Source organism: Boleophthalmus pectinirostris, unplaced genomic scaffold (assembly GCF_026225935.1).
Source record: "Boleophthalmus pectinirostris isolate CB_2022bp ecotype Guang Dong unplaced genomic scaffold, ASM2622593v1 HiC_scaffold_3, whole genome shotgun sequence".
Classification (NCBI taxonomy): Eukaryota; Metazoa; Chordata; class Actinopteri; order Gobiiformes; family Gobiidae; genus Boleophthalmus; species Boleophthalmus pectinirostris.
Window position 1 is genome coordinate 14135093 of NW_026571299.1, and position 12940 is coordinate 14148032.

Sequence of the window (12940 nt, forward strand, 5' to 3'; positions counted from 1 at the left end):
TAACTAGAAGCCATGGTTTAATTCAGGCCAATTAAAACTGAAAATCTGCTGAACAAATGATACACCTCCTCAGATTACTGCGCACCTACAGGGAAGAACACGAACTTACTTGGAGTTTTCTGATAGTTATGCAAGAAAAAATAATGGCCCTAACTCTCACAATTCACAGTGAGTGTTAAAGGTGCATTGTGTAACTTTCTATCTTCATGGAGACCAAACCAGACCAGATTATAGGTCAGATCTGTGGAGAGGCAAATCCACTTTTCTAGGTAATTTTGAGCCACAAACCGAACCAAACTGCATAAATATAAAGGCAGAGCTGTTTAATGTCATACTGTGGAATATTTCAGGCAGAGCAGTGACATCTCCATAGAAACAAGCAGGTGACGGACCCCCATCCAAAAAGTTACATAGTACAGAAACACTGAAGCCACAGGACATGAACCGTCAATTGTAAAGACATACGTACGATATGTAGATTTTAAATTGAATATGACGACACATTGATACAACATTTAACGGCTAAGAAAAGGAGACTTAAAATATTTGAATCACTCCGAATTAGGGATGTAACAATAACCGAAATATCGTGACATCGTATCATCAAAAGTATCACAATAATATCGTGGAATGTCACAATATACCGAATTCCAAGTTCCTTTGTTTAAATGCATGGTTTTATATTAGCAGCGGCTTATAAACTTAGGCAACTACATATCCCATGATTCATTTCAGTGCAGAAAACATGAAGAAATATGTTTTTTACTTGAATTCTTCAGATTATGATGGAAATAATTCACATCAAAATCTTGTCAAGGTATTTTGAAAGTTTAAAAAAAGTATCTACACCTACAATTATATTAGCGATATTCAAAATATCGCAATAAATACTGTACTGTGAGATGTATATCGTGACAATATTGTACCATGAGATTTGGATATCCTTATATCTCTAATGACGACACATCGATATAATATTTAACAGCTAAGAAAAGTGGAGTTTAAATATTTGAATCACTCCGAACTAGGGATGTAACAATAATTTAAATATTGTGATATCGTATCATCAAAAGTCTCACAATAATATCGTCACAATATACTGAATTACAGGTTCCATGCATGGTTTTACTGGAGCAACAGCTTACAAACATTGGGAACTACATATCCCATGATTCATTTCAGCGCTGACAACATGAAGAAATATGTTTTTTACTTGAATTCTTGGGATTATGATGGAAATAATGCACATCAAAATCTTGTCAAGGTATTTTAAAAGCAAAAAAAGTGTCTACATCTACAATTATATTAGCGATATTCAAAATATCGCAATAAATACCGTACTGTGAGATGTATATCGTGATAATATCGTACTGTGAGATTTGGATATCGTTACATCCCTACTCCGAACACAAACAACTGTAATTTTCAAGTCGACCCCACAGCAGATTTCGTTGTAAAACAAGTAAAGCGTTATTGTTAAGTGCAAACATCCACACACAGACAGACCGACAGACAGAGAGACGAGGCAGAGGAGGAGGAGAGGAAGAGAGGGGTACCTTTCGTAAGGAGCGCGCGGGGAGAGCTGGAGGGAGCTCGCTGCTCTGGTGGTGGTGGTGGAAAGCGTCAAAGTGCATCGACAGGTGTTGGCCTACAGGGGGAGACACAGCAGGACTGACTGAGAGAGAGAGCGCCGCAGAGAAGAGCAGAGGAGAGAGGGAGAGAGGGAGGTGGAGAGAGGAGGGGGTGAGGGGTGAGGGCTTTCAAACGTGGTGCCGGTAAAATGCAACAGAGATCGGTGTCGTGTCATCGCACCTCATGGAAATCTAAGGCAGCCAAGTCATATTTTAAAGGGACAGTCTGGAATTTTGGACATAGTGAGCCAGAGTGTTGGAGACGTGTGGAGACACTTTTTTAAAATATTCAATCCAGTCCTTGTATTTGCAGAGGTCGCTGGGGCTTGACTAGTGCATGTCAATGGCCATAGTTATCCTGCCACTAAAAACTGTTTTACCCACTCCACAAAACACCTGAGGCACTAACCAATTTTCTGTGGGAAACTCTGTGTTCTATTTACGGCATAATAATAATAATAACTATGTAGACAATTAATAATATATAGAAAATACGTCCAAAGTTCCTAAAAGTCTGTTTCACTTTTTGTTACATGGCTTAATTTTGGAATGGCTTCAGGCTACGAAAGCCAAATTCCCACATGTCTAAAACTTTTGATAAAAGATGAGAGTGACTAACTGGAAAACTGGCAAAGGAGAAATTCAATTTGTCAACTGGACAAAAGTTTATTTGCTCAAATATGTTTCACAGTTCATCCAAGCTGCTCCAGGGAGGAGTTACTATAGTGAAACTTCTCTGAAACTAGTTTCACCATAGTTAGCTCCTTCCTTCAGGCAGATATAAGGAAGTTTCCACCAGCATTTTGACCAGAACTGAAGAAGGAGCTTGGATGAGCTATGAAACGTATTCAACCAAATAAACTTTTGTCCAGTTGACAAATTAAATTTCTCCTTTGCCATGGATGCTACCTGGACGACTGAGGGATTTTACACATAACTGTAAAACTGTTGACTCATTTTATGTGAGAGACTTGCTTAAGAACACATATCATCTTCTCTTATATTTCCAACCAAGTCACTTCTTTCTAGTCAGACTGTGTTAAAATAAAGATCAGATTAAAGTCTAACTTGAGTAACAGAGCTTCAGACAGAGCGGTGCTTTCTTTTTGCTTCACATCCCCACGGAATGTTGATGATGTCAGCTGCAAAGTATCAATACGCTATCCAACAAACAAATAAAATAAAAATGCAAATAAAAACAGCATTAGTTGTTACCATGGGGAAGGTTGCGCGGTGGGACGGGCGGAGCCATGACGCCCCCCACATGAGCGGACAGGAAGGGGAGGGGGTCTCTGCTGCCACTGTCCAGACTCCAGCTGCTGGGGGCTGTTAGTACTGCACGGGGATAAGAAGTATTTTTAGTGCTCTATACATGCAGTTCTACTTCTGCTGTGTGGGTGTGTGTACCTTTGTCTGCTACAGAGAGGTTGGGGTCACTGCACGGTTTGCACGGTCCGATCACCTGGTGGAATAACGCTCTCTGAAGATTGGTCGGCTGGAAGAGATTTGTTGGAAATTTGGTTAAAAATCTCAAACTGTTAAAAACATACAATACTGAAAAATGTTTGTGGTGGTCTTGGGCTTTTTGCATACAGAATACAGACATTTACAAATTAAATCTGGGTATTGCTAAATAAAACAAAATTTTTTGTTAATGATGGAAAATTACTTCATCACTTAATACTACTACTTAATTAATATTTTACATGCAGATTTAAATACATACTGACACAAAAAATACAGGAGTAACTATTTACTTGAGTACATTTTGAAGTTTGTCATCAAAGGGAGTAGTATTTATTACTTTATTTGCTTAAATTTAATACGAGTAAATGTATTTTTTCCCCTTATTAAATATTTTGTAAAAGCTGAACTTCATTTAATCAGAAAACATTTCAACTACTGCAAAGAAAGTCTTGTGTGTCTCGAAATGACACTTTGGTATAAGAGCTGATTACCTGTGCTAAAACTGTACTAAAGGGGAAAAAATCTGTCATGTGAATATAAAAAGTGACAAATTACACAAATACCAACTTCTTCTTTTCATACTTTCAAAATCAGATACCCATAAAGCTTTAAAGCCCAATATGTAACCAGCAAAAAATCCTGGCTGCACTATTCCACAGTATTAGCCACTCTGGTGCTACCTAGTGCCACCGCTCAATTTCATTTCTCTCCAGTGACTACGTCAGGAATCAGAATACACTAGATCGGTTTGTAAGAACCCTGGAAGTGCGAGTTTGGATACCAGCCAGTCAGCGAAGAGCCATATATTCTGTGTTCACAACGATTCCTGATGTCAAGGATTTAAAGCCGGAACAAAGAGATTGTTTGGTGAATTTTATCAAGGGGAAAGACGTTATTGTCCTTCTTCCTATGGGGATTTGGGAAAAACTTAATATACCAGTTAGCCCCGTTAGCGGCGCATTACATACATCACGACCAAATAGCAGCAATTGGTTAAATGAAAAAAAAAGTACCCGCCTACCATCGAGCAAACAAATCCTACTGCATCAGACGGTTTCCACGAAGTGGAACTGGCTGATGAAGCAGGCTACCACAGTATAGCATAAAACTCATTTAGGTTCAGTGTATTCTCATAAAGGAGCTGCAGGGGGCGCTCTTTTGCTAAAGTGACTTAGTTCTGCTTTAATGTGACGATATTTTAAATAGGGTGACCATATTTCCGTTTGTCAAAACCCGGACACCTTGCCAGGGGTGGGCCCTCGACACAGAGCTACACTCACCTCGCAAACTGTGCACATGGCCTCCCACTTGTCCTGACCAGGACGGAAAAAGGGGAATTTCTTGTCCAAGTCATCATTAAATGCACATTTACGCTTTGGCATTTTGCAGGCTGACCGACTGTTTGTGTCTGCTCACTCCTTCTGAGAGTACAGAGAGCTACAAGAGACGCTCAATTTAATGACCCCAGTGAAAGGTAATGCAAACCTGGACATTTGCATCACTTTATAAAAAAACAAACAAAAACTGGACACCCAGGACAGGGCGTGAAAAACAGACATGTCCGGGGAAAAACGGACGTTTGGTCACCCTATTTTAAAGTAATCATAATATAACTTGTTGAAAATAGACTTGGAGTAACATTTTATCACAGCGGACTTAACTCCTATTTATATTTCCTGAAATGTCTAAAAAGCACAATCTGTCCTCCTCTTCCTCCCTCTCATCAGTTACCTGTCCGTTGTCCATGATGTTGGGGTACATGGCGCTGCTGGGGCGCTCTCTGGTCGGGGGCAGCAGCATCAGCATCTCCCGGTTGTGTCTGTATTTGTCTGGCAGAGACGGAGAGCCAACTACAAACAGGACACAACAACAAGAGTCAGAGTTTCAAATAGCGGCAGCGGTAATGATAAATATACATGTAAAGCTATTGTGACACTTACTTCTGATGGTGGAGGGGGCGGAGTGTATCATCTGAGGAGGAGCAGAGTGGGTGGAGTTTAGGCTGGAGGAGGAGGGACTTGCCTGAAACCAACATTTATATAACATTAGACAATATAACATGAATGAAGAAGCTGTACCTTTTTTTTGTTTTTTTTTCCACAGACCAGATCTAGTTACAAGCAAATTTTCAAAGTGACAGCAGGTAACAGTGTGCTGGTACTTTATAAAAGTAAAAAATTAAAATATGGCTAAAAAACCAAACACCATCAACCAGTCACCAGCAGGGGGAGCCACTTATTGTTGCTCCAAATACAAATTCACAAAATACTTGGTTTACACATCGAAAAGCAATTCATAATAGTTGACGTAAGAGTATTTGCTAGGGCTGTAACGACATCCAAATCTCATGGAACAATATTTTCATGATATACATTTCACGGTACGATATTTATTGCGATATTTTGTGGAGGCGAACAAAATCGTGAATATGCTACTTTTTCCTCTTAAATAACTAAGATGTAAAAGTGTGTAGAACTGTTATTTCTTCATGTAGTCTGCACTGAAATGGAGCAAAGGATCATGGTCGATGTAGTTCCCTCTGTTTTTTTAGCTATTGCTGCACCATAACAATGAGTTTAAACTAAGAAAGTTGTGATTCTATATATTGTGATGGCCCATGATATTATTGAGAGACTTTTGACGATACAATATCACGATATTTTGGTCAGTGTTACACCCCTAGTATTTACTTTTGATTTGAGAAAAAGAAAACTAAATAAATTAAACACCTGCAGTAAAAATATTACTATTATGAAACTGCACAAATCAGAGTTAAATACTGTTTTTCATTTTTAAATTTCAAAATCATCAAACAGATAACACTTGAGTAACACTTCAATATCATGTTTCTGAACATTATTTTATTTTCTCAGGATAAGTGTGTGGATAAGTGTAGCATATCTGAAGAGAAATAATTAAAAAATTCTAAAAACTACAATTGTAATAAAAACTTGTGTGTGTCCACGATCTGCAGGTTTAGTTATGATTGTAGTTTAAACAAACCAGTCTCAAATTACAATGCATTATATTTAATTCTATGAGCTATAAATCCACCTTCATCTTCTGAGCATTTGTTTTTTGACCTGTGCGTCCCTGACCAACACTCACCTGCATCCTGTAAAAATCCTCGGGATGTTCTACCACCAAACCGTCAGCCAGGATCAGCAGGTTCCCCAGGTTCCCCGTCTCGCTGGAGGTTTGAGAAGAGAGAGAGGACGAGGAGCGCACCGGGGTCAGAACAGCTATGGGACTTTAGGGGTCAAAAGGTCAAGCAGGGAGGTTGAAGTTTGGGGTGGGGTTTAGTGATTTTGAAGGAGTTAGGTAAGTTAAAAAGGTATAGGAAGGGATAGGAGGAGAGCAAGAAGCAAAATCCAAAACAAAATATCCCAAACATGCGTGAGGTGGAATGAGGATGGTGATGGTACGTGCAAAAATGGTTGGGAAGAGGTGTAAAAAAAAGAATGGATAGATAGACAAATAGAACGAGAGCAAGAAAGAAAGAAAGAAAGAAAGAGAAGATGGATTTGAGTTTTGAACAGTGACTATGAAAGTGAAAACAGTATGGATCATATACAGTATGTTAGATCATTTGAAAGTGGCAGCAGGTGAAGTTAAAGCAGAATGTCGTGAAGAATGATTGAGAGAATATTTTTATATAGTACTTTTGATCTACTGTAGTAATTTCTCTTGTGGATCAATAAATAAAGGAACTGTATGTAAGAATTTGATTTAAAATTTTCATAAACTTGACCTAACTGCGTCCCAGATATCATGTAAACATTTTCAAATCAAGCATAGCCTTTACTGATAACTATTCTAATCCTGATTTATTTTTAATTAAATATATAAAAAACATAATTTCTCATTTATTTATTTTATAATTTGGTGTTTTGGTGCTCAGAACCAGAAAGCAGAAAGCAGAATGAGCCTCACATGACCCTGCATTCGATTATATTTCTGAATCGTTTTTCTGAGGAAGTTGCCTAGCGACACGCATGACACGCCCCTTTTCCTGGGACAGCGCAACTCGGATCTCGGTGGCAGAAAAAGTAGACTCTCCGGTGCGACTTATATATTAACATTTTCACAGGCGCTCTAGGTTTGTGTGCCAGTATCTGCTACTCCTATTACTCCTGTACCACTGTCACTTCACTCTACTGCGCATGTCTCCTGCAGAAAGAGCCGCTGTCCTGCTGCAAGTAGTGAAATATTCAGCCGAAAACGGTAATTGAGCAGCAGAAAGAAAGTTTGGAGTGAGCGAGAAACTTGTGAGGGACTGGTGGAAAGCGGGGATGGAGAGTACAACTTCACGGTAACCGGGAGGGTGCGCCATGCAACTTTCCTGGAAGTCATTGGATGGATCGACAAAGCCTGAACTTCAGTCACAACCGAAACCATCCTGTCGAGATTCAGAAAGGCCGGAATAATTCTAACTGGAACTGAAGCTGAGTCTGACGACAGCTACACAGAAGAGGAAGCGGAGGTCCATTTAACTCCGGAGGGCACAGAGTTACTCAGAAGTGACACAGAGGATAACAAATTTAATGGATTTAGTGATTTGGAGTGAGATGGAGAGTTTGGTAAACTTGTTCTGTTGTTTATACTATAATTATCTGAAGAACTGTTCATATGTGACGTTAACAGCCTGTTGATCTCTGTTCTATTATTATTACTATAACTTAAGTGCGGCTTATATATGTTTTTTCTTCTTCATTATGCATTTTTTGGCTGATGCGACTTATGCTCCAGAGTGACTCAGAGTCTGAAAAACGATATGTTGTCCATGAAATGAACATGTGTCAAGATGGTTTCTCAGTGAGTATAAGGTAAAGTGCAAATAAAACATAATGATTGACAGTTATTGTAGCGTCCGTGTCAGACCTGTGTCGGTGCATGAGTTTGAAGCTCTCGGGGCTCATGGGGCTGTGTGCCGTCAGGATCCCTCTGTGAGTGTTTCCCAGTTTATCCAAACCAGGCAGGCCCTTTACAAACACAAATGGTTACATATGTTTAATGCCATACTGTGAAACATTCCAGACAAAGCAACACAAGCAACATATTGCAGAATCAATAAAACATTTTGATATCTGTATGAGTATAAAAACCTACAATTTTAATTACATATTTTTATTAAAATTTTATTAAAGGGTCTGTACCTGTTTTTTCTCATCTATTTCAGTTTTTTTTTCTTGCTCCAGTACAGAGAGCAGCTCTTGAGGTCAAAATGAATCATGTCTCTGAAAGTTGTATAATAATAAATATCCTAAAATAAGTGTTAATAGGTTTCTTATCTTAAAATGTTCTTTTATTATGAAGTATGTGTTCATTTTGTCCTTACACTACATTATAATCCCACTTGTTACAAAATTGTATTCTTAAATAGTTATATAACATTTTCAATTAAGTAAAAAAAAGTAGGAATAAAAGTCTAAAAATAAGTTACAATGTTGTTAAAAGAGGTTACAAGAGAGGTCAATATGATTATTTGGATTAGAAAGAAGACCGGATCCATTCTGTTTGAAAACACCACCGAGATTACAGTGTTTATAACGAACTTAATCCTCTCAGTTTAATTAGTTCCCTTGGACATTGCACAAATCCTTTATGTAAGCCTCACAGTATCTCGCTCATGTTTTTGAGGACTCTTCTCTTGAGATTAACTGGCAATTGTTCAGGGTTTATACAATCTCAAATAGATGTAATTAACAATAAAATAAATACATTATCAAAGTTGAGTGGCGTATAGAACCTTTTTGTGTTCATTTACCTGGACAAAATTTAATCTTTAACATTTACAACCACATCGTTTTTAGAGACTACTGTATAAGCAGAGGTAGTAGTAGTAGTAATTAAAAAACAACATATGTGTGTATATGTTTTATTACTCACATGGCACAGACTGGTCCTCATCATCTGGAACTGATCAATGAGCTTTTTGTGCAGGGGACGCATTTCTGGGTGCACCAGCTTCTCGTGGACTGCTAAACCAACTCCCAAGATGTGCACCTAAACAATAACATAAAATATATATATATATATATATATATATATATATTTTGAGTGAAAACAGAACTTTGTGTAATTTCTGTCTTTTCATGTGTATTTGGACGTACCTGCTCCTGCATGAGGTCTTTGAGCTGTGTGATCTTGTCTGTGTCTTCAGGGTGACTGGTGATATACTCTTTATCAAAGAAAGCCTTAAAAAACAACAAGTATAAAATATTACATTTCTGTCAAATCAAAACATCCACGAAGACAAGAATTGGCACACCCTCCACCAGAAAAGTTACATAATGCACTTGTTAAGGAAATTAAAATATTGTGTGATTATTTTATCTTTTAGAAACACATTTGGTGTTGTAACTAAAACTCATTTGGCTGGGTAGTTAAAGTTAGAAAGACCCTTCAATGTAAACACTTCTGTTTCCTTTTGCCTGTTAATCATGACTGGAAGTGACCAAGGCAGGTGAATATGGATACAAATCAGATCAAGCAGTTGGCTTTCATCTCTCTCCTTTGAAATAAACCACACCTTGTATTTTTTTTAACTCCACATGTAACCTTCTGCTCATGAAGGTCAACAGGAACACATCTGACCACACTTCAATAGGACTGGTCACCTTCTCACTTTGAAATGTATGTCCTCTGGTCATTTCAACCTATATAAACTTCTTGCAAGAAATAAACTCAGCATCTTTGCTTCAACATTCATTAGTGTCTACAAAAGGAGTTTTTTTCCACAACACACTTTAATGTCCAAAATGAAATGCTTGTCCCACCTCCTGGTATCGTGCGATGCCTCCGTTGACGGCGGCGTCGATGACCCCGTTCAGGGTCATACTGAGCAGGTTGATGTTGCCCTGCAGCTGCTTGTGCTGGTACTGACTGATCAGAGAGCGCAGCTCCTGGTTCTTATTCTCCACCACACTGACGGCGTTCTCCAGAGGACTCACCTCCACCTGATACACACACACACAACACTACAGCTGGAAACTTCTCTATTTTTTATACACAGGTTTGAAAAATGCATTCAGGCCTTTAAAATATTATTGGCTGCCTTGCCATTGGTGCTTCATGTTTGATTTTTGTTTCACAGTTCAGAAAAACATTTTTCTGAAATATTGTATAAGATGCCCAGAAGATTTTAGACACTGTGTACTGCCTGCATCTTATTATGATAACAGGGATGGTAAAATTCCGCTCTAGCCTCTGACAGCTGAAACTGTGATGTGTTAGGAAAGTGAGGATTAAGTTTTGATATATACTGTATGTGAATCATTTAACATAAACTGGATAACCATCTTGACTAAAACTAAAACACCAAAATTAGACAATAAATAAATCAGCATAAAGCTTTATTTGACTGTAATGTGTCTAATTCATATCTGAGAGCTACCTCAAGTTTATGATATCTAATATAAAAACATAACAGTTCCTTTAAACTAATAATAGAACAATATTATGACATTTCCATTCGGCCTTTCCACAGTGTTTTTCACTCCAACTGTAATCTCATCTAAAAAAAACATCACGCACCAGTTCTCTCTTCTCCACCTCAAACCAGCGAGAGATCCCCGGCAGAGGATGAGTGAGAATCAAGGTCGTCCTCTCTATCCAAAGACTCTGAAACACAAAATATACGCATTACTATTTATGTCCAAAGAGTAAAACTCAACACTGTAAATTCCAAAGTTTTTGTGGGTACCTTGAACTCGTTGTCCTTGTCCTTGGGGGCTTTGTGGAAGGGCCGGTCGTAACGGAATCGTCGGACGTTGTTGACTCTGTAGAAGCTCTTGATGCGGTCGGGCACTCGCTCCATCTGCAGCACACTCACACTCTCTGGGACCGGGGTCACGGCGTAGATCTGCAAGTCTGAGCCACGTGTTAAAGGACTCAATCTATAATACCACCTGTATCTGAATGGTGTGAATAATAAAACATGCATGTAGAAATGAATAAGTCTGTACAAAATGCTTGGTTATCAGTGAGTGTATTTGCAAAAACCAAGGATTACCAATCTTAGTATCAAAGTAGATGGGTTATACAGTATTTATAATAGTGTTGTAGTCAAGACCGCACTAATTGAGACCAAGACCAGTCTGAGACCACAGGGTCCCGAGACCGAGACAAGGCCAAGACCTCTGAGGGTCGAGACCGAGACAAGAACAACACTTTTAAAGGTTGAGACAAAGACAAGACCAAGACCATGGCCCACTGAGACCAAATCAAGACCATCTTTGTCATTTTCTACATTTATTTGTATTTTACAGTTATTTTGGCATATATATATCGATGTTTTTATGAATCTATCTCCTTTTTATCTGATCAATGTTAATTTAGGCATAAAATAAGTTTAAAAAAAAACAAAACAAAAAAAACTGTACTGCACTGAAACACTCTGTGGCCCTTTTTGGACCCACAGTTTGAGAAACCTTTTCTTTAAGAGAACTTACACTGGCACTTTACAGAAAACTGCTTTAAAGTGAATAAAGTGGGTACAGATTTTTTTTTTTTTGTCCGCAGGCTCCAAACGTGAGCACAGGCTGAAGTGAGAAGTCTCGCATGGTCCTGCACACCAGTACAAGCAGCGGTCGTAATGAAATAAGATTGCACTTGACAAGCGTCTGATCTCCAGTCCGAGACAAGGCCGAGTTCAAGTAACTTCAAGACCGAGTCCAAATGTGCTTGCGTCTGAGATGAGACCAAGACCGGTCTCGAATACTACAACACTAATATATAATATATCTCAAAAGTATCAATATCGACTGATACAGCTACATATGCAATAATACCAAGGTTCTCCATCAGATTTTTTAAAGAATATGTTAGATAAAATTGATTTGATTAGGTATTTTCCAAATTAGCCTTGATTTAGTCCTGATTTTGTCTCTGTTGAAGGTGCATTGTGTAACTTTTCTGATGGAGGGTTGATCAAATGCTTTTTTTTCCATGGAAATGTAATTGCTTTGCCTGGAATATTTCACAATATGGTATTAAACCTTTGTATCTTTGTGTAGACCAAACCAAACCAAGTTACAGGTCAGATCTCTGGAGAGGCGACCCCGATCACAGTTAGAATGCCAGTTTTTCTAGTTATTTTTTTAAACTATTGAGCAGACCCCCAACCAAAAAGTTACAGAGTTCACCTCTAAATTTTTAATTATTTTTTGACTTTTTTTTTATTTATAACTATTGATGAGTGAAAAGTAAATGAAAAGATTGCAGTAATGTCGGTATTGCAGTTCTTAACAGTCATATCACATATCACAAAATTTTCCAATATCGTGCATCCCTGGTTTAACTCTGCACCAAGAATCAATTTGCAGTATACTGTATGTAGCTGAAGGAATGTTTTGATCAGTGAGGGTTTCAAAAGGCATTTAGAAATAAAAATGTATTCGATAATGCATTCAGTATTAGGGTGTTCTTTATTATCCCTGTGGAGAAAATCGCCTTAGACCACTGTACAAGTAGAAATGATAAATGTAGTAATAATAATAAATCCTAGACATGCAGCAGCCTATTCTAATTCATCTTGGTACTAACAGAGATTATGGCTCAAAGTCTGCTGACAATTTACCACAGACTAATATATTCAAGGATGGGTCAGTAAGGTAAAGTATATCTGCTACTGTTACCTACTAACCTACATTTTTACTCTTTATTATAATATACTGTATTGTGTGAGCTACTGTGTCCAAATAATTTCCCATTGTGGATTAATAAAATTTGTCTAAGTCTAAGAAAAAAGTAATTTGTATTAGTGGGGGATAGTTTTTGTATACTATGATGTAAGTTTATTCTCATAGTCCCATTATATTATTATTATAAAGACGCATTGT

The 12940-nt window shown here is 38.0% G+C and overlaps 1 protein-coding gene across 1 annotated transcript in view; it reads right to left on the bottom strand.

Moving 5' to 3' along the window:
* The window catches only part of LOC110155845 (dedicator of cytokinesis protein 3-like), a 166330-nt gene that overhangs the window by 2628 nt on the left and 150762 nt on the right, over window positions 1–12940 (bottom strand). The window contains 12 exon segments of the mRNA XM_055160298.1: window positions 1557–1648; window positions 2847–2966; window positions 3039–3126; window positions 4830–4948; window positions 5039–5120; window positions 6207–6348; window positions 7980–8080; window positions 8988–9104; window positions 9212–9295; window positions 9878–10057; window positions 10635–10721; window positions 10804–10970. Of these exon segments, the coding sequence (XP_055016273.1) occupies window positions 1557–1648; window positions 2847–2966; window positions 3039–3126; window positions 4830–4948; window positions 5039–5120; window positions 6207–6348; window positions 7980–8080; window positions 8988–9104; window positions 9212–9295; window positions 9878–10057; window positions 10635–10721; window positions 10804–10970 (1379 nt within the window).